This window comes from Dreissena polymorpha, chromosome 3, assembly GCF_020536995.1.
Source record: "Dreissena polymorpha isolate Duluth1 chromosome 3, UMN_Dpol_1.0, whole genome shotgun sequence".
Taxonomy (NCBI): Eukaryota; Metazoa; Mollusca; class Bivalvia; order Myida; family Dreissenidae; genus Dreissena; species Dreissena polymorpha.
In genome coordinates this window covers 75,432,950-75,455,127 of record NC_068357.1, presented here as the reverse complement: position 1 = coordinate 75,455,127, position 22,178 = coordinate 75,432,950, and the positions used below count along the sequence as shown (strand labels likewise).

Genomic DNA, 22,178 nt, shown 5'->3' with positions numbered 1-22,178 from the left:
TTTGATAATTCGCTATCGGTTTTCTTCCGTCTCTAAGGGGACTGTGTACAGTTTCTCTTATCTTGGTTTAGTTGATCAACTATATTTCTTTTAGTGTTTTTTATTCTACGCCATCTTTTGTAATGACATTATTCAGCTTTAGATTTTTGTGTCAATTCTTCTATTTCAATTGTCGTATGTTTGCTTAATTATTTCATTAGTTGTCGTCATTTTACATTGGATTTATGTTCTGTGGATATTGATACATGGTACGGATGTATAATTTTACAATCGGTTACAAGTCAAAACGATTCAAAATCAGTTCGTTTATACGAAGAAAATGAAAAGTAAGTCAAAACTATCCCAAACAGTTCGGTCATAACAGATGTTTAAGGATATGCATATTTCATACTGAGTCTTTTACACTGCTTTTGCGTTCCCGCTATCATTTACCTGAGCATCACACTCATCGTCGTGATCTTTAACATCATACGTTTTAAGATTACCTATAATTCAAGCAATATTTTTGTTTGAACAAGCTCCATCTGTTTAAAAGTAAAATTTTGCTCTGAACATGTTCTTGGACAAGTAAGCAATTTTGATACATCCTTATGACTGAATCTACATTCAGTTTAGAAATCCACTTAACATCCTTCCTCTCCTCCTTCCCCTCATCGTCGTCGTCGTGCTCCTCCTTATCGCCATCATCATCATCATCATCATCATCATCATCATCATCATCATCATCATCATCATCATCATCATCATCATCATCATCACCATCATCATCACCATCATCATCATCATCATGATCATCATCACCATCATCATAATCATCATCATGATCAGCATCACGATCATCCTCATCATCATCATCATCAACAACAACAACAACAACAATAACAATTTCAATAACAATAGCAATAACAAGAACAACAACACAACCGCCTCGAGCAACAACCACAACAATCACATCAACAATAACAACCGCAAACACAACAACAACATGATTTACCATATTATTTTCACACCACCAATATTATCATCACCAAGAACTAAAAATCCCAACTGAATAAGGATATAAATTACTAATGAGAGCTTCTTTATACATGTCTTCTCAGGTAGACCGTAACAGTTAACACAAACATGTAGATCCATCAAATATTGATTCAGTTGATATTGAATGTTATTAGTTTTGTCGTTCGTTATGTTTTTCATGTATACGATTCTGTATTCTTATATGCAACTAGACGAAAAGCTGTATGTGACTCTACCGACAATAGTGTGACTTTGAACGAACATAATCTAGTAAAAAAGACAAATGCGAATGATTCTTTCAAATACTGGTTTGATAGATCGTACAGAAATGATGACATTTACCTTTATTTGTTATTGTTTCTTATGTGTTCTTATTTAATGATTCAGTAATGTATGAATCAGTTATTGGACTTTCCGTCTTTATTACAATTTTCGTATAAAGAAAACATGTTCTTTACAAAAATCCAGTCCAGGCGAAAATGTCCTTTCTTATTAGCATATGCGGACTGCACAGACTAATCTGGAACGACACTTAACGCACATGCATTAAGCAACGTTTTCCAAGAGTCAGGGTCATATTGATATGTGCATTGCTTGTTAAGAATAAATCCCGTGCAAAATCAATAGGAATCATCGAGCTGCGACCTTCTACCAAGTGTAAGTTGCCCGCATCATTCAATCAAATGTTGCGTATATTGAGCATCCTCTGCTCACGAAAAATGCAGCATATCTTTTCACGACAATTGTTTTAATTCCTGTTTTAAATTTGCAACTATTCATGCTAATTTCAGACAACATGATGTATTGCAACTAAAACTAAAATGTTTTCCACTTTTTAGATGGTGATTACTGTTTTCCTTCATTTAATACAAACATGTGAATTCCTAACCATACTATTTAATAGTTGGCACAGCCAATTGTGCATGCTCACCGTGTCATAATTACAACACTATATTGAAATATAGCTGTATTTTATATGCACACTTTAATTGCAATTAATTGACGTCTGCTTGAGATAGTGCTTAATTTCATATTTACTCTCATGTCAAGATATTACTAACTGTCACATTGATTCTCATGTCAAGATAGTGCTAACTTTCACATTGACTCTCATGTCAAGATAGTGCCAACTTTCACATTGACTCTCGTGTAAAGATATTGCTGACTGTCACATTGACTCAAATGCCAAGATAGTGTTAACTTTCAAATTTACTCTCATGCCAAGATAGTTCTAACTGTCACATTAACTTTTATGCCAAGATAGTGCTAAATTTCACTTTTACCCTCATGCAAAGATAGTCCTAACTGTCACAATGACTCCAATACCAAGATAGTGCTAACTTTCATATTGACTCTCATGCCAAGATGATGCTAACTTTCATATTGACTCAGATGCAAAGATAATGCTAAATTCCTGACTCAGATGCAAAGATAATGCTAAATTCCACATTGATTCTCATGCCAAGATAGTATTAACTTTCACATTGACTCGCATGCCAAGATAATGCTAACTTTCATATTTACTCTGATGTAAAAATAATGCTAAATTTCACATTGACGCTCATGCCAAGATAGTATTAACTTTCACATTGACCCGCATGCCTTGATAATGCTAACTTTCATATTGACTCTGATGCAAGTTTAACACCAAACCTCAATACGTTGATCGTTTATTCTCGTCATCTGGGTTCATTTATTTAATAACATAATTCGGTTCCAAAATACTAAAACTAATACATAGCCTCATTAATATATTCTGAAACCGCACACAGAAATCATTCAATGAAATTTTGGAAGAATTTGGTAAGCGCACGATTTATCCTCAGTAAATTTGTTTGCTGTCTAACGCTGCATCATCCGCCAACATCATATAAAAGAGATTTTATTTTTCTCTGGCTTGATATTGTGTTTATGTTAACCTGTGTAATTACCAGAAAGCACAGGCTTTTCTGGAGAAGCTCTCCGTAACAAAAGAACAGCGTGGTCTCATAAATTCCTGAGTGTTATAAAGTACACAAATAAGGCCTCATGTCGTTAACTTTTGGTTTCTCAACGGCTGTCTTGCACCAAAATGTTTTGTTTTTACAACAGTTTCACAGCCAGATACAATGTATTCAAAGCGGCTATCAAAGTCATATACTGACGTAATATAAGATACCGGTAGTACCTTTCAAGGTCAGATATCAGTATGGCCTTTCAATGTCAGATACCAGAAGCGTCTTTCAAGGTCAGATACAAGTAGTGCTCTTTCAATATCAGATACCAGAAACGCATTTCAAGGTCAGATACCAGTATTGCCTTTTAATGTCAGATACCAGAAGCGCCTTTCAAGGTCAGCTACCAGAAGGGCGTTTCAATGTCAGATACCAGTAGCGCATATCAATGTCAAATACCAGTAGCGCATTTCAAGTTCAGATACCAGTAGGGCCTTTAAAGGTCAGATACCAGTAGGGCTTTTCAATGCCATATACTGGAAGGGCCTTTCAATGTCAGATACCAGTAGCGCCTTTCAAGGTCAGAAATCAGTAGGGCCTTTCAATGTCAGATACCAGTAGGGCCTTTCACGGTCAAATACCAGTAGTGCTTTTCAAGATCAGACACCAGTAGGACCTTTCAAGGTCAGAAATCATTAGGACCTTTCAAGGTCAGAAGTCAGTAGGGCCTTTCAATGTCAGATACTAGTAGCGCATATCAATGTCAGATACCGGTAGCATTTTTTCAAGGTCAGATGCCAGTAGTACCTTTCAAGGTCAGATACCAGTAACTAGTGAAAAAACATATCGATACTCCATCAATACTAGTGAAGGAAAAATGCCTATATCATCGAAACTAGTCAAAAAAGGTACACATTCCCAAATTAGCTAGTGAAGGAAATATCTCATCACCCATTTCATACTCGTGATGAAAAAATGCTAATACCACATCAATACTAGTGAAGGAAATAGACCGGTACCTCATCCGCACTAGTGAAGGAAAAAAACCGATACCCCATCCATACTAGTGAAGTTACGATACCGAAACCACATACATACTAGTGATGGAAAGATCCTGATACCGCTGCTTTACTAGTTAAGGAAATACGACGACACCCAATCTCTGCTTGTCAAGGAAAAATGACAATATCCCATTCGTGCCAGTGACGAAAAGAGTCTGATACCATATCCATACTGAAGAAGGAAAGATGCCCCTTTCCCATACGTACTAGTAAAGGAACATGCCTCCATCGCATACATACTGGTAAAGGAAATATGACCCTATCCCATCCGCGCTTGTAAAGGAAATATGCCACTATCCCATACGTACTCGTAAAGGAAAGTTGCCATAGCACATTCATACTTCAGAAGTAAAGATATTGATACCTCCGCCATATTATTAAAGGAAATATGTCCCTATAACATCCGTATTTGTAAAGGGAATATGTCCCTATCTCATACTAACTTGTAAAAAAAATATTCCCCTATCCCATACGTACTAGTTAAGTAAAGACTCTCCTATTTCTTACGTACTTGTAAAGAAAATATACCTCTATTTCTAATGCGTATTGGTAAAGGAAAAATGTCCGTATTCCTCCCGCACTTGTAAAGGAAAAATGTCCCTTTCCAATTGTACTTGTAAAGAGAAGATGCCCCATAGCCCTAACGTTCTTGTAAGTGAAGATGCCCCTATCCCACCCGCACTTTCAATGAGAGATGCCCCTCTCCCATACGTAAAAATAAAGGTAAAATGCCCCATCCCGTCCGCACTGGTAAAGGAAAGATGCCCCTATCCCATATGTACTGGTAAAGGAAAATTGCCATAGCCCATTCTTACTTAAAAAAGGAAAGATGCCTATATCCCATCTGTACTATTGATGGAAATATACGTCATCCATACTCGTGAAGTGAAGAAACGCATACCTCTGCAATACTAGTAGTGAAAATATGCCCATATCAGATACGTACTTGTACAGGAAATATTCGCCTATCCGTTTCGTACTTGTAAAGGAAATATGCCACTATCCCATACGTTCTTGTGAAGGAAATATGCCCCTATCCCATACGTACTTGTAAAGGAAATATGCCCCTATCCCATACGTACTTGTAAAGGAAATATTCCCCCTATCCCACACGTACTTGTAAAGAAAATATGCCCTTATCCCATACTTACTTGTAAAGGAAATATGCCCCTATCCAATACGTACTTGTTAAGGAAATATTCGCCTATCCGATACGTACTTGTAACGGAAATATTCCCCTATCCCATACGTTCTGATAAAGGAAATACGCCCCTATCCCAAACGTACGTGTATAGGAAATATTCCCCTATCCCATACGTACTTGTAAAGGAAAAATTCCCCTTTCCCATACGTACTTCTTAAGGAAATATTCCGTCCGTCCGTCCTTCCGTTCGTCCGGTACACGCATGTGTCCGGAACCATACCTCGGAACTGATTGGGCAGATCAAATTTGAACCTTGATATGTAGATAGGATGATGATGCATGTCAAATGCCGTCGTATCTATTTGCAATTAACGGATTTAGGACCCTTTTTATTTAAAAAGAATCACACGTTGTTGTCTTGAGCAACATCTTGAAACTGCTTGGGCAGATTTCATTGAAATTTGGTATGAGTTGTTTATATGTATAAGAGGATAATGAATGTTCAATTTAGACGCAAACCATTTGTTAATAATGGATTTATAGCCCTTATTGACTTGAAAATACCCTTTTAATATATGATTTTTACTGTTTTGAGCTATGTCTCCAATAACATATTAGCGACAGCCATGCAACTTACCACAGTTGTTCTCAATTATTTTTGAGCTGAGTAACATGCAAAATTAAATTACCCTAGAGGCAAAGTAAATGTCTCAAACTGAGTTTAAATATTACGAATTTATGTATTATTTATAATTTAGCCATTACTTCAATATACATCAAGAGATCATGTAATAACTTGTGTCGCCGATCGCATTATAGATTTAAATCGCTTGTTAATAACAGGAGAAGCGCAATCCAGGTTCGACCTTTTTTTATAACGTTAATAATTTTAATCATATCAATAGCAACAATAATAATAACGTCTACTGAACGGGACTATTCGCGGCGACATTGTGCAAAATTCACAACAACTTTCTACAATTGTTCTACAAAAGGTTACGGTCACACACTAAGGTCAGATGTTACACATTTTAAATTAAATATGTCTTTTTTTTTGTTAGGAAACAACCATACATCAAGGTTCTTAATTATCTAGGGCTGATTCACCTGCAAGACCCATAACCCTAGAGGCAAGTTCAATGGCAAACTCAAAGATCACAAATGTGATGAACTATTCATAATTAAGCAATAACTTCACTATGTTTCAAGGTATTCTGGGATAACTTTCTGTAAGTGTTCTCCTTTATCTTGCAGTATGTCACAGGTACAACTCAGGTCTCTTAGGTCAAGATCAAGGTCACATACTAAGGTTAAATGATTATAAGGTTATTGATAAAATATGTTTTATTTTGTTAGAATTCGACCATACATCAAGGGATAATCACCAATCCATACATACATTTTTTGTGACGGGGAATATCAATCCAACGAATGTGCTCGTTTTAAATCCAAATACATAACACAATTACCCTTTTAATCGAGACAAATTAATTGACATTATAAAATAAATTAGAGAAGTAAGTATGACCTTTATATTATATAAAGACATTTCTATATTATTTCAGCGTACATGGACTTTACAACGAAACAAATTCTCCTATTGTTGTCATTTATTGCTTTATCAATTATTTTCCGCATTGATACTTTTATTTATCGTATCTGCACCCTGACTGATGTAGTATTCCGCGATCTCCTCGCGTGCTGTTTGGACCTTCCCCTGATCTAGCGGCTATTTGTGAAACAACCCATGCCATTTCTGCATTAGCATCCTCATTCATTTTCTTAAAACCATCCAGTTTTCTCATGCATTCGTCATAATGCGGTTGAAGTTTTGACTTGACCCTTTCCATCCATGCTACCACGATCCTGTTGTTCGCGTACGAGGCCTCCTCTCCAACTGCGGCAATCTGCGCCAGTTCGCAGACGCCGAGAACGTCTGCCGCAGAAATATAGTCGCCTGCTATAAAAGGTTTGCCGTTGAGATAGTGGTTCGCGATGTGCGTTACGCACTTAGCGATCTCCTCGCGTGCTCTATGGACCTTCTCCTGAACTAGTGGCTGCTTTGTGAAACGACCTATGCCAATGCTGCCCTGAAACTTCAACACCAATTTCATATGATATGTGTGTAAGTAAGTATTAAATTCCTCAAATTAAGTTCGATGAAAAAATGAGTAAACTAGTAAAATGTTAAAACAACTTTACCATTGGTTACTGGTTTTACAAGAAACTATTTACGCTTATGATGAAATCCATTACTTTTTTTACATGTTTTATAAAGACAGTATTTGAACTATAAATTACATGTATTACAATAAATTAAGGTCAATTGATAAATATATTTGAACCTACGATTCACCACGATTGATAATATAAGTCGAATATTAGCGTTTCGTATAAAAAAAACTCAACAATTAATTGTATAATAATTTTTTTTAAAAGCAATATGGAATGAGAATGAAATATGAACCTTAACACCAAACACTTATTAATGATTCCATATTTCGTGAAATAAATACAGTAGTGATTGAGGTATCCAGGCAAGCTAACTCAGTCGGTAGAGCGCTGGACAACAAAGCCGTGGATACCATGTAGAGACTTGTCATGAAATCCTTCCAAGAGTCATTCTTGACTTATTGATTCAAGTTTTCAGGTACTTACATCAATCTAAGCACTAATAACTGTGAACAGCTAACTCAGGACAGTTTGAACTGGTATACCGTTTTATGACTACAATGTTGTTGAAAGTGGCAAACAATCCGACTAAAACAAACACAATGAGACAGAACACATGATTTGAACTTACCACGCTATGATAGAGCTCCATGCAAGGCTTACGAACACAAAGGTGCTGCCAGTTTAGGAACTCGTCGACGCGGGCTTGGGCCCGTACGTCGGCACGTGGGTACCAGTGCTCGGGTAACTTGTACTGAATCGCGATATAACGCATGATGGTCACGCTGGAAAGGCACACACAACTTCCAATTCAATTTTCTATTTGGAATCTAATTAGCAGTTACCTTTTTTATATGCATTATATGTAAGGAGACATAACACACTATAATGTATCATACATTAAGGTAAGTGGAATATGCAACTGGATTGTTTCCATGTTTTTTTTCAATTATTTGTTTATTGTAAGCATTTCTATCCATGTGTTCATACTATACCTTTCAGCCAAAATGAAACCGCCATCGTCTATTAAAGGCACCTTATGGAAAGGGTTTTTCTTTAAGAACTCGGGGTTGTAATTTTCTCCTAAAATCATAATCATTCAAACGTGCAGAATAATTATCACATCATTTGAGCCGCGTCATGCGAAAATGGTTATTATGCCAAATGCGGCCAGCGTAGCTCCAGACCAGCCTTCAAAACGCACAATCTTGTCGGGACTTTAGCTGTCCGCTTTAACATCACGCAAGGTTTCATGGTCTCATAAGCGGTTTGGGTAGCGCAAAACAAGACTGCGGATATGGCATAAAACCAATTTTCGAATCATTTTCGCATGACGTGGCTCATTTCCGAGGAAGATAACCGCGCGAATGACCAAGAAGCCCGCTCCCTGTTACCTACAGGTCATGACCTCGTCACGTGATGTGTGGCGCGCTGCAAGTTTGTAGTGTTTAAACAATATAAAGAAACTTAATAACACATCATTTTCGCATGACGCGGCTCATTTGATATGTGTCTTTTTCTGTAAACTAAGTTCTGCATATGTATTGACAATCACGTAAATATAATAAGCAGGAAATACGCTTTCAAGATTTAAGTTGAATAATGATAAACAATGCTGATTGTTTGTACCAACAAATCTTAAAAGTTAATAACCTTAAAGAAAACATGCGAGAAAATGTGAAGCTTCACCAATATTTTTATAACTAAATCAACGTTTAACCATTCTCGCAAATTCGCACTACCAGCGCAAAAGTTCGCGTGGTTGATGATCACCAGGGCGGCGAAGTGGGGTTGTTCCGGTTGTTCCGGTTACTCCGGACCCACCTCCTCCTTTCCCCTCACGCATACTCACGCTTACAAAGCTCAAGACCACGCCAAAATTAAACTTTAATACATTTCATTTATGAAAATAATTGGAAATTGCAGCTATGGTTCGACATTCTTCCAGACTGTCATGAGTCGTGAAAGTATATTAGGTGGCAGTGATGTGGCACACTCCGGTCCCTCACTTCATGCGTAGTGCAGCCGCAGGCGGGGAAGGAACTCATACATTTTGAAACTCACACACACACATCTACTTTCGATATCGTCATCGTATAATATCGATGATGGGGGTGTGTGTATTGTAGCCTTACCTTTCATCAAATCAATGACCTTTGGCTCGAACTTAATACCCGCAGCTTTCAGAAACAGATAAACGGCTCTACACGGCTGAGAAAGGAGGTCGTAGTAAAATTCTAGCACCATCTTAGGGTTATTTCTGGAATATATAATAATGAGCAGAATACACGAGACTATTAGCAAAAGCCGTTTATTTCCGCATATATTCCATATATGTCCGTATATGCACGCTGACACGTTCTATTCAAACAATCATTTGATGCCGCTATTATCTATGCCGTACTAAAAAAAACTGTTGCTTGTCGTCATCTATACAAAACAAGAAGTGACCTGATATAACCAGAAAATATCATAGGAAATATTAACAGTTCGAACATATATATGTGCCAATCTTTTGATAAGACTTACTTATATTTTGAAACTTTGCATTCTAATAAGACACAGTAACACACATATCCCTAATTTCAGTAATCATTGTTGGTTGTTTTTATTCATCTTCCATATGAGCCGTCCATATAAGTCAATTGTTTGCGAAAAGTGATAGGGCATAATACTTGAAAGATTGTTTGAAGAAATATACCGATTAGAATCTGTTTGACCTCTAGATATGACCATTTGATTAAAAGTAAAATGAGTATAGATAACTTTATAAATATCTTTCAAATGTATTCGCTTGGTAACAACCAAACATTTTGCTTTGACTTCTAGATATGACCATTTGATTAAAAGTAAAATGATTATAGATAACTTTATAAATATCTTACAAATGTATTCGCTTGGTAACAACCAAAGATTTTGCTATGAACTTGATCGATGAGTCCGTGGCATATATTTTGAACATTTTACGACAATTCAGAAAAAAAAGAACAACCTAAATGGTTTACAAGAACCCAGCTCTAGCTTTTATTATTTCCGATATGATGCTTCAGACCTACACGGGGTATAAACTCATTGTTAAGTAACATTAAATAGAATGAACATAAACTGAAGTATTTTAAATCGTACGAACCTGTAGATTTGGTACTCGTAACTGTTATTTCGTTCAGTGTGTTATTTATCGGTCGAATACATCTTCTTTACGTACATTTTAAAATACAATAAGAACGTGCTGGAATATATCGCAACTAGACAAAAATAATATTTCATTGCTGGTGCCTTTACATGTGTATATAGTGGCATATATATGTGTGTGTGTGTGTGTGTGTGTGTGTGTGTGTGTGTGTGTGTGTGTGTGTGTGTGTGTGTGTGTGTGTGTGTGTGTGTGTGTGTGTGTGTGTGTGTGTGTGTGTGTGTGTGTGTGTGTGTGTGTGTGTGTGTGTGTGTGTGTGTGTGTGTGTGTGTGTGTGTGTGTGTGTGTGTGTGTGTGTGTGTGTGTGTGTGTGTGCGTGCGTGCGTGCGTGCGTGCGTGCGTGCGTGCGTGCGTGCGTGCGTGCGTGCGTGCGTGCGTGCGTGCGTGCGTGCGTGCGTGCGTGCGTGCGTGCGTGCGTGCGTGCGTGCGTGCGTGCGTGCGTGCGTGCGTGCGTGCGTGTGTGTGTGTGTGTGTGTGTGTGTGTGTGTTTGTGTGTGTGTGTGTGTGTGTGTGTGTAATGAAGAAATAAATTACAACAACTACACAAATCTAACTATTTTTGTGTGAGTTAGTAAAACTGTACCCGAATATCAACAGTGTTTTTTTTTTAATTTATACTGAACCTGTGCATGTTATTGGTCGATGTTTTTTGCTTTTAATACAATTAAGGAGTTTCTCTTTTTTATCAAATGGCTGGACTGTTTGTGGTTAACTCAATTATTTCACATGATAAATTCCGAAAAGATACATTAATAACATATCACTACATTTTTGTACCATTAATAGAAGTTAGTTTATCACGGATATAGTGTGTACGTTGTTCTACGTCAAACTTCGAAGGCATGTACAATAATCAGATACTTAAGATTAGTTTATGAAATGTACAGATTACACACTGCAAGTAATAGTTATTAAGAATTTGACCTCCAGTTGAGAAATATAGATTAAAATAACAATCAGTAATGATATGAATGTTGATAAAAAATGTAAAGATAGTTGATTGTTTTTCTTTAACGAAGTATCCGAAAACGAATGTTAACGTGAATATCATTGTTTCAGAACCATACTAAAGTATAAAAACACCTAACTACATCCACATGTTACAATCCTATCATTTCAATACTAAAAATTCACACACCGGGGATAATAATATACCAATCAGAATTTTGGAAACAGGATATGAGCCATATTGATACTATGTCATACGTTCTTATGCCATATGCGGCCAGCTTAGCTCCCGACCGGCCAACGAAACCGCGAAGTCTGGTCAGGAGCTATCCCGTCCGCTAATGGGACCACGAAACCTTGCGTGACCTTATAGCAGACAGCGAAGCTCCTTGTCAGACTGCGCGGATTCGCAGATTGGCCTGGAGCTACGATGTTCGCATATGACATAAGATCAATTGTCGCATGACGCGGCTCATAATATAGCAATCGGTATTTTGGAAACGGTATATAGTAGCAGTCTTTGCTTACATTTAATTGACAAAGAGTGTATGTATGTTTCTATGTTGTGCTGGTTTTAATTCACTGTCTCAATGGTTCATGATATATATTATAAAAATTAATGATGATAAAGATGGTGCAACATTCAATACGTGTCGAACTTTAAATTTAACACGTTCATATCAAGAACAAGAATATACAGTCATTGTGCGTCATTGTGCGTCCGAAACGAACACTCAATACAACTGCACACTATCAAACTGTTATGTTTACGTGAACATGTACCCACAATTTGTCAATTTCGTCAAAGTATAACATTACGCATGGTGTGTGGTAGTTTATTTTAATCAAATGGTAGTAATTGCCTCTTTAACTAATTTATACCAATCGATTTATCAATCGATAAATCAATTGTGACAATAGGACCTAGCTCTTATTTCAACGATCCGCCAAATATTTACATGTTTTTAAACAAACATATTGATTGTCAATAAAAGAATATTAACCTTACCTTTCTTAAACATCCGACTACATATATCGCAGGTACAGTGTGATTATACGAGTGGTTTATTGTAACTGGAGGTTATATAGAGAATATGTCACTGGTGACTTTTGATATCATTTGATATCAGACGAGGCGAATAAAGGGCTTAGGAAAAGACGAGGCATGCCTAGCCTTTTCACATGTCCGATCGGACGAGTCTGATATTACATGATAAAAACAAAAAAAAACGCGTTATATTATATTTGTTATTTCACATTTAATACAAATAAAAGTATACACAGGGAATAAACCAGATTACCGCTAAATTGTATAGATATATGGTAGTATAATATGCAAAGTAGATACGACCTGACTACTTCTGCTGGCGTCTGTGCATATTTACACATAATAAACAATTCGCAAATAAACAATAAACAAGAACACTATAACACGCATAATTTAACAAAATTAAACAAATGAAGTGACACGGTGCCTATAACCACGTGACTTTTTAAGATCTGTGTTGGGAGAATAAAGCGCGAGCAAGTTAACATTTTTAAGGATGTCTTTTTAAATATTTCACCATTGTAAATGGGATAAAATGGACAGCCCGCTCATTCGTGAGAGTTTTCTATAGGTATCATGATTTTGTTGAACAAATATGTACTTTTTCAGTAAAGTGCAACATGATAATCTGACTGACAAAAAAAAGCACAGATGGAAAGACCCTTGCAAGTCAATATCCTGAAAGTAAGGGCATACAAACGGCGAAACCATAAAACAGACACATATATATGTAACATTTTAACGGGATTGTTTTAAACGATCCGTGCATAAAATATTTCTAGCTTTATTTGCTATTTAGTTAAAAAAACTATATAATTTATTGCATTCAGCATTGAGGGATACAGTCTGTCTGCCTACCTGCCCGTCCGTCCGTCTATCCGTCCGTCCGTCCGTCTGTCTGCTGTCTATCTGTTTGTCTGTCTGTCTGTCTGTCTGTCAAAATCGACAAAAATATGCGACTCTTGTTTGTTTCTGTCTAACAATTACAGAATTTTGGCATTTCCTTGATTTGAAAAAAACAGCAATCAGCTTTAAATATTGCATAAATTATGATTGGTCAAGAGTGAGCAAGCTACGCATCCCGGAAAAATCACATAATTAATACCATGGACATACAGTGTATTTTGACAAATCCTAGAGTCAGCTTTCTTGATTGTGCTGAAACTAGAAAGCGACATCTTGTTCTTGTATCTTTTGCATAGTTTTATCTGACTTATACATGCAATAAAAAGTGCCGTTGACATATCGGCCGAGCCACGTTACTTTTTTCGTTCACGTCCAGACATTCAAGTGTACATACAAATAATATCAATTACGTAATTAGCAGCAGCGTCATGTACGTGAAAATTTATGACGTAATATTAGATGTACACGTAAAAGGATATATTACATAACGAAACAGTTTTTCTAACCATAATATACCAAATTCCTCACAGCAGGTCTACCATTCTGACCACTGTAACCACAGTGTCACGTGCAAAATACTTAAAAGGCCATAAATTGCAATATTGTTTTCTTACACTCGAGCATTTGCACGGATACAGTATGAAAATATTGAGAAAACTCTGTCGATGTCTATTTTCAACGATCATGCAATGTTATCCAAAACCATAGCATGTCCAAACGCAAAGCTATGTGTAGCACTTTAAACTAGACAAACGATTCAACACAATATTAATGACATGTGTATAATTAACATTTGTGCCACCTATAATCTTAAAAGTCTAATAATTATCTTAAAAATAACATCATAATAAACATAACCTCAGTGGCGTTTTATACAAGTAATATTTACGTTGAAGTTCTATGTGTTGCCATGTATGGCGTGTTTACGATTCCCGCATTCAAACGTGAATTTACAAAGTCATTTATCGACAGTAACAATCACACCAGTGTTCTAAGATGAGAACCAACGACATTAAGTGAACTCTTACTGTGAAAGTATTTTGTCAAAGCATTGAATACATTCGTTTAGTCTAGCCGCTGATTTATATTCAAACAATCCTTTAACATCAAGTCGGGTTAGTTATTAACGCCTATGAAAATAGAAACATGTTCAAATCCGTAAATCAGGTCTCGTAATACATGTGTTAATAAACATTGGATTGAAAATAACCATGAATATTTCAAAATAAATAGGAAGAAGTTTTTTTCGGTATTTTTGTATGTTTGATACTGTATTTGTATTGTTGTTTCTGTTCATTGAAGTGTGTTTAGCAGTCTGCAATAAAGCTGTGTGTTTTGACACTTGCTGAGTCCTAAAACATTTCCGTAGATGTAATGTAACCTAATTGTAACCTAATTTGTATTACAACATGGCTGACCACTCTGGGTTAATGGTCGCCATCTTTCGAACTACTTTCAAAAGTACAACAACAACAATAACAGTAGAAGACAATTTTAATTGCGAAAAGTTGAAAAATTGAGTACATGTGTCACGGTTGTTGAGTGAAATAGTGTTATTTTTAACTGTGTATGAAGCATGTGAACTGGTAGTGAAATAACCGAATTGTTGGTGGAAATGGAATTTAGAAATATATCTAATAATTGAATTCATCATCGTGTAGAATAATCATCAGCATCATTTCTGTGGAACATTGCACTATTTAAAAAACAAGTGTTTCATAGCTATGGTGCTTTTGACATAGTTCACTAACCATCAAGACTGAAATGATTTATGCACACAGGTAAAGTAAATAATTGAATTTGTGCAGAATGTTTATTTTTTACAAATTATTATTTAATTTGACCAATTTATTTTAGATTGATTGCACTGAAACTCAAAGTCTAAAGCTTAGTAAGACACTTAAGCCAGTTTTCTGAGAAGAAACAATACTTGTTCAGAGTATAGCAGGATCATGCGGCCTCTGGTTTATTTATTTGGCCTCGGCCTTTAACCTGGGTCGCTTTGATTTCAGGTGTTTAGCCCCCATATCAACAAGGCTCTCGACCCTATATGTAGTTATTCATATTGTATAAAGATTTTGAGAACCCTCACTCGGTGCCAGTGGGGATAAAACAGGGACCTTCTTATAGCTAGATGAATGCATCAAATATGCCAGCAACACTTCATAATCAATAACTTTATAATTGATGATTCTGTTCTTTTAACTACATTACTCATTTACCAAAACAATGTGAAACACATTTTTATGCCCCCAAAGGAGGGCATATAGTGATCGCACTGTCCGTCTGTCTATCCATCACACTTTGCATTTAGGTTTCGAAAAAATGCTCATAACTTCTATGTCGCTTCAGATGTAACATTCATATTTGGTATGCATGTGTATATGGACAAGGCCTTCCCATACACACAAAAATTTTGACCCCTTTGACCTTGAACTTAGGGTCGGCTTTTAGGTTTTGAAAAATGCTCATAACTTCTATTAAAGCGTTTATCGGTGGCGTATGTCATCCTACGGAGACAGCTCTTGTTTTTGCTACTGTCCTCTGCACAAACCATGATATATCTGCATATATGCCTCCAACCAAATCAGTAAAACTATTTGTCACTTAATTACAGTAAACTTATTGCATGTTAACTTTTCAACAATATATATATACATGTATATATAATTATATATAACAGATCTTGAAAAAAACTCACATCAAACTTCAAATTGTTTTAGTAAATTATAGGCTTTAATTGGTATTGTGACATTGACACCACTCATGCATGCGACTATACAATTATACAACTATGGAGCACATTATTTATAAGAAATTCCAATACATTAACATATCGTCTCTGATTTAAGGCAGATAATCTAGTGCTTTTTTGCTGCCATTTTTACTATTACACATTTTTTCATTTTATGTTATGATGCATTGATCTTGTTTTTAAATTAACCAAGCAATCATGTTAAACTTTTGAAGAAAGATGTTGTCTGATAAATATAGAAAATATAATCACTACAAAGTGAACAAAATTCAGTTGAATACTGTGACCAACAAAGATTTGCCAAAGAGAAATTCAGATCATGATTTAAATTAAATACAAGTAATATGAAAGTCTGCCTATTGGATCCCAGTTAAGACTTATTTGTCAAATCTGCACATTAATTTTCCCTTAGCCATGTAGAATTGGGGATTAAATACCATCAAGTCATGTAAAAAGGAGCAGGGTATAGCACGCTGCTATTGATTTCTTGAGCTTTCACATGAATTTTACGGGTAATTTTCATACAAAAAATGATATTATGTAGTGTAATGATAAAGCATTATGAGCACAAATTATATCTCTTACTAGTGGTGCAAAAATCATTTCAGTGTCACATTTCAAAAGAAAATTTATATAAAAAGGTATTATTAATTGTTAAAACGTTATAAAAGGTTATTTCAATACACTAAAGCATTTAATTACAAGAACAAGTGCATTTTATGTCCATTACAATACATGTAACAGTATTGGCATTGTATTTATCTGCATTTGATGTGCATTTAATACACTTAAAAATGCAGACAAGACACACTTCTAACAGAAACAAATGTATTTTTTTCTGCATTTTTTCAGCATTAATACTCTTCAAGTGTATTTTTTATCATCCCAAATACACTTTACCAGGAAAAAGGTATGTTAAAATGCATTTTTAGTTTGTTTTAAGTATATTTTCAAATGCATTAAGACACTCTTTTCTTTTGCAAAAAATGTTGAACAAAAACTTGAAAATATTTAATATACTAAAGTGTAGTAATAATTAAAGTTTTGTATGAGCATCAAAAACAGTGTCAAATTCATACCAGTGCCTATTTAGTAGCAGTAGGCCTTATATGGTCTACTTGTGGTAGAAATAATGCATTTTGTATAATACAACATACATAAATTAAAAAATATAGCTGCCCATACAGTTCAATACAATGTTCAATTAACTACACTATGCAAAGTTGAAATATGACATCAAGCTTGGAATAATCTTTTCAATAATGAATAATATGCTGTTTTAATTTATAAGTGAAATAGACACTTGCATATAAAAACTGATTTTAAATCAAAACTAAATGTTTAATTTGATTTTTAGCTCCACTGGCCAAAGGTCCTGTGTCCATCGTGCATCCATGCATAAACTTTTCCTTTAAACATCTTTTTCTAAACAACTGGTCAAATTCTGATGAAATTTCTTAGGAATGTTTCTGGGGTGAACCTCTTTCAAATTTGTTCAAATTATGCCCCTGGGGTCAAATTTGACTCTGCCCTGGGGGTCACAAAATTGAAAATTTGCTTAAATAAGGCCTATTTTGTGAAAACTTTCAAAATCTCCCGTCCATAACCATTGGGCCTAGGGCTATCAAATTTGGTATGTAGAGACATCTAATAGTCCTCTACCAAATTTGTTCAAATTATACCCCTGGGGTCAAATTTGACCCTGTCCCGGGGGTCACAAAAGTGAACATATGCTTATATAGGGTATATTTTGTGAAAACTTTACAAATCTTCTCATCCATAACCATTGGGCCTAGGGCTACCAAATTTGGTATGTAGTGGCATCTTATAGTCCTCTACCAAGTTTGTTCAAATTATGCCCCTGGGGTCAAGTTTGACCCTGCCCCGAGGGTCACACAATTGAACATATGCTTATATAAGGCCTATTTTGTGAAAACTTCAAAAAAATTCTTGTCCATAACAATCCGGCCTAGGGCTATCAAATTTGGTATATAGTGACATCTAATAGTCCTCTACCAAATTTATTCAAATTTAATCCCTAGGGTAAAATTTGACCCTGCCCCGGGGGTCACAAAATTGAACATATGCTTATATAATGCCTATTTTGTGATAACTTAAAAAAAAATCTTGTCCATAACCATTAGGCCTAGGGCTACACAATTTGGTATGTAGTGACATTGTATAGTCCTCTACTTAGTTTGTTCAAATTATGCCCCAGGGGTCAAATTTGACCCTGCCCCGGGGGCCACAAAATCAATTATATGCTTATATAAGGCCTATTTTGTGAACATTTTAAAACTCTTCTTGTCCTTAACCATAAGGCATAGGGCTACCAAATTTGGTATGTAGTGACATGTTATAGTTCTCTACCAAGTTTGTTCAAATTATGCCCCTTGGGTCAAATTTGACCCTGCCCGGGGTCACAAAACTGAACATACGCTTATATGGGGCCTATTTTGTGAAAACTTTAAAAATCTTGTTGTCCATAACCATTGGGCCTAGGGCTACCAAATTTGGTATGTAGTGACATCTAATAAACCTCTACCAAATTTGTTCAAATAATGCCTCTGGGGTCAACTTTGACCCTGCCCCGGGGGGTCACAAAATTGAATAAACGCTTTTAAAGCGCCTATTTTGTAAAATATTTAAAAATCTTCTTGTCGAAAACCATTTGGACTATGGCTAACAAATTTGGTATGCAGTAACGTCTTATAGTCCTCTACCAAGTTTGTTCAAATTATGCCCTTTGGGTCAAATTTGATCCTGACCCGCATGTCACAAAATTGAACATTATATACGCTTATATCTTGCTTATTTTGTGAAAACTTTACAAATAGTCTTGTTCTTAACTCTAGGACCTAGGGCTACCACATTTTGTATGTAGTGAGATATAGTAGTCCTCTACAAAGTTTTCTCAAATTATGCCCCTGGGGTTAAATTTGACCCAGCCCAGAAGGTCACAAAAGTGTACATGTGCTTAAATAGGGCCTATTCCCGTCTGTAGATCTGCCATAGTCATTAGCACTTTTCTATGGATTTCCATAGAAAATATTACGGAATTCTACGGAAATCGATGGAAATCCATGGAATTTGATGGAATTCCATCCACTTGCCAATTTTCCATCTGAAGCTGTTATGGAATTCCACGGAATATCAACTAAAATTCCATGCATTTCCACGGAATGTATGGAAAACACCATGGAAAGTTGGACTTAGCCATTTTTTTCAACGGAAATCGTTATGGAAAATAACTTATACATTTTCTTGGATGGAAATCAATGGAAAATAACTTAGAAAATTTTCGCTGGTTGTCTGAAATGTATTTGTAGTTTAATACATGTATGAATTTATTTGCATCATGTATTTTGTATTTAAAAGAAAATGCAATAAGGATAAATATAAATTTGTTCTAGAAATTGGAACAGTTCTGGAACTGTTCCATATTTGTGTTCTAAAACGTATGTTCTGGAATTGTTCCAAAACAGTTTTTTTAGAATAAATCCAGAACATTTGTGGAAAATGGCTTAGGACTGAAACTGTTCCAATAATTTCAAGAACCTTTTTAGAACATTTCAAGGACAAAATATGGTCAAGAAATTTCTAAAAATGTTTTAAAATGTAGTTCTAGAACACATCTAGAATGCTTTAAGAACCAGTAAGTTCTACAAAAGTTCTAATGGGGAATTAGAACACATATAGAACACCTTACACTTACAAATAGCCAAATAGACTTCATAGTAGCGACAGCAGCAGCAGCAGTAGTAGTAGTTGTTGTAGATGTAGTAGCTGTATTAGTAGTAGTAGTTGTTGTTGTTGTAGTAGGTGTTGTTGTTGTAGTAATTGATGTAGTAGCAGTAGTGTTTTTTATATCAGTAGAGGTTGTGGTGGCAGAAGTAGTAGTAGAAATAGTACCATTAACAGTTTCTGAAGCAATAGTAGTAGCAATAGAAGTAGCAGTAGTAGCAGTTGTTGCAATAGTAGCAGTTGTTGCTGCTGTTGTTGTTGCTGCTGTTGTTGTTGCTGCTGTTGTTGTTGCTGCTGCTGTTGTTGTTGCTGCTGTTGTTGCTGCTGTTGCTGCTGTTATTGTTGCTGCTGTTGTTGGTGGTGTTGTTGATGCTGTAGTAATTAAAGTAGTAGTTCTGCAGAAGTAGGAGTAGTTGTTACTTTCAAAGCAATTTCTACAAGTTAAAATTCCTTAACCCTGTCCAAGTGGTATACACACTGTTTTTTCTCAATATCAAACTCAGCCAGTCCAGGTTGTCAAATAACAATCTATCTGATAACCCCAACGTGTGCTTTGCATCAGATGTTGGGTATGTTTGCTGCAAATCTATTGGTTATAAGATATAACAGCCTTTTCTAATTGGCTGAATTCAAATACAGAAAGTTTACCTGTTAGATTGAAACATGAAACATGGTGAACAATGTACTGGTTAAACTTGTTAAAATAAAGTTAAAGAAATTTAACAAACAGAAGAGTTCATGAGTTTTTCCATTAAAAACACTTTCTTAAAATACTTATGTATTTATATCATTTGGAAAGTGACATGAAATATTGCTAAAGAGTGATGCATACAGTGTTTGAGCAGTCTGTCTAGGAATAGAACAACAACTGAAGGTTTGTGTTTTTTATTATTTCTAAATATTTCTTTAAATTTAATCTTCTTATGACATTATTGTAGACCTTTTTATGTGATATTTGAGGTTTTAGTATGGCAAATATTAGTTTAAAAGCAGCTGTCACCCATATTTTCACCAAATTTTCACTTAGTGGAGTTTGCAGGTTGAAAAAGGAAGTAATAAGACCTATGTGGAGAAATTAATAACATTGAATGTAGTATAGGAATTTTATTATGCAAGGTTATGGAACTGAGGCTAAGGAAGTTTTGTACTGTGCATGGTGAGCACTCAATGCTCATTAATGGTGTTAATGTTTATTATTTTCCCCCGCCATAGGCGGAGGGATATTGTTTTGGCGTTGTCTGTCCGTCCTTCCATCCTTCCGTCTGTCCGTCTTTCCATCCGTCCGTAGCCATATCCTGGAAGTGCTTTGGCGGATTTCATTGAAACCTGGTTCGAGTATATATACATGGATAAGAGGATGATGAACGCCAAATGGAATTGTACACCATCTGTTAAAAACGGGGTTATGGCGCTTTGTATCTTTAAAAAATGCTTGTTTGAGTGTCAAATATAATACTTATGTGTCCAGAAGCATATTGGCGGGGGATATCAATTCAACGTATTTGCTTGTAAATAAAAAATTAAACCAATGGAATTGGTTTTTAGGTATCTGAGTGTGCATTTTCATACCAATAGAATTACACATCATTCTATTTATAGCAATATTAAATTTATACTAATCATACCAACAAATTAAGTTATGCTTAGTGCTTTGCGATGTATTCACTTCGTTTTAAGTTCTCTTTCTAAAGACCATTTAACAACTTAATATTTAAAACAATTCATGAATTACGTTCCCTACACATTTTCATTATGTGCTTTAATTACCATTGACCAGTTGATGGAAGATACTGCAGAGTTTGGCAGGGAAATAATCTAACAGCAAAGCGGCTCTTTAAGCGCATTTACCAAGAGGACTTACAGGGCCACAAATTCATGGTAAATATTGTCATGCCCTGGGCTAGATAAGTTATTTTATGTTAACCACCTGAAAGTATTTTGTCTTGGAATTCAATATATTGGTCTTAATCAGTTACACTTTTCTGGATCCTGTGATAACTTTAAAAGTTCTAAGTATTTTTTCATGAAACTTGAAACATGAACAGATGACAATAAGGACATTTTGCACGTCATTTCATGTTGTTTATAATGCAAGAATTCTGGTTGCTATGGCAACAAATATATTTAACAAACTAAAAATAGTGAAGTTTAACAGGTAGGGGACCATATTGCTTTGCAATCTCTTGTTATAGTTTGAATGTAAATAACTCTTTGCTTTAGACATTTTTATGATTTTTTATTCTGTAGAGCACATGTGAG

The 22,178-nt window shown here is 35.6% G+C and overlaps 1 protein-coding gene across 2 annotated transcripts; it reads right to left on the bottom strand.

Annotated features, from left to right (window-relative positions):
- Positions 1-6,482: 6,482 nt before the first annotated feature.
- Positions 6,483-12,629, bottom strand: LOC127874805 (glutathione S-transferase theta-1-like). 2 transcript variants are annotated; one of them, XM_052419437.1, is made up of 5 exons: positions 12,476-12,629; positions 9,464-9,588; positions 8,324-8,411; positions 7,960-8,113; positions 6,483-7,252 (listed from the first exon to the last, which is right to left on the bottom strand). In XM_052419437.1, the coding sequence occupies exons 2-5, from the start codon at positions 9,573-9,575 to the stop codon at positions 6,803-6,805; spliced, it is 804 nt and encodes a 267-aa protein (XP_052275397.1). In that variant the 5' UTR covers positions 9,576-9,588; positions 12,476-12,629; the 3' UTR covers positions 6,483-6,802. The 2 variants fall into 2 exon arrangements, with proteins under 2 accessions (XP_052275397.1, XP_052275398.1); XM_052419438.1 differs by lacking the exon at positions 12,476-12,629 and adding an exon at positions 9,858-10,013.
- Positions 12,630-22,178: the final 9,549 nt, after the last annotated feature.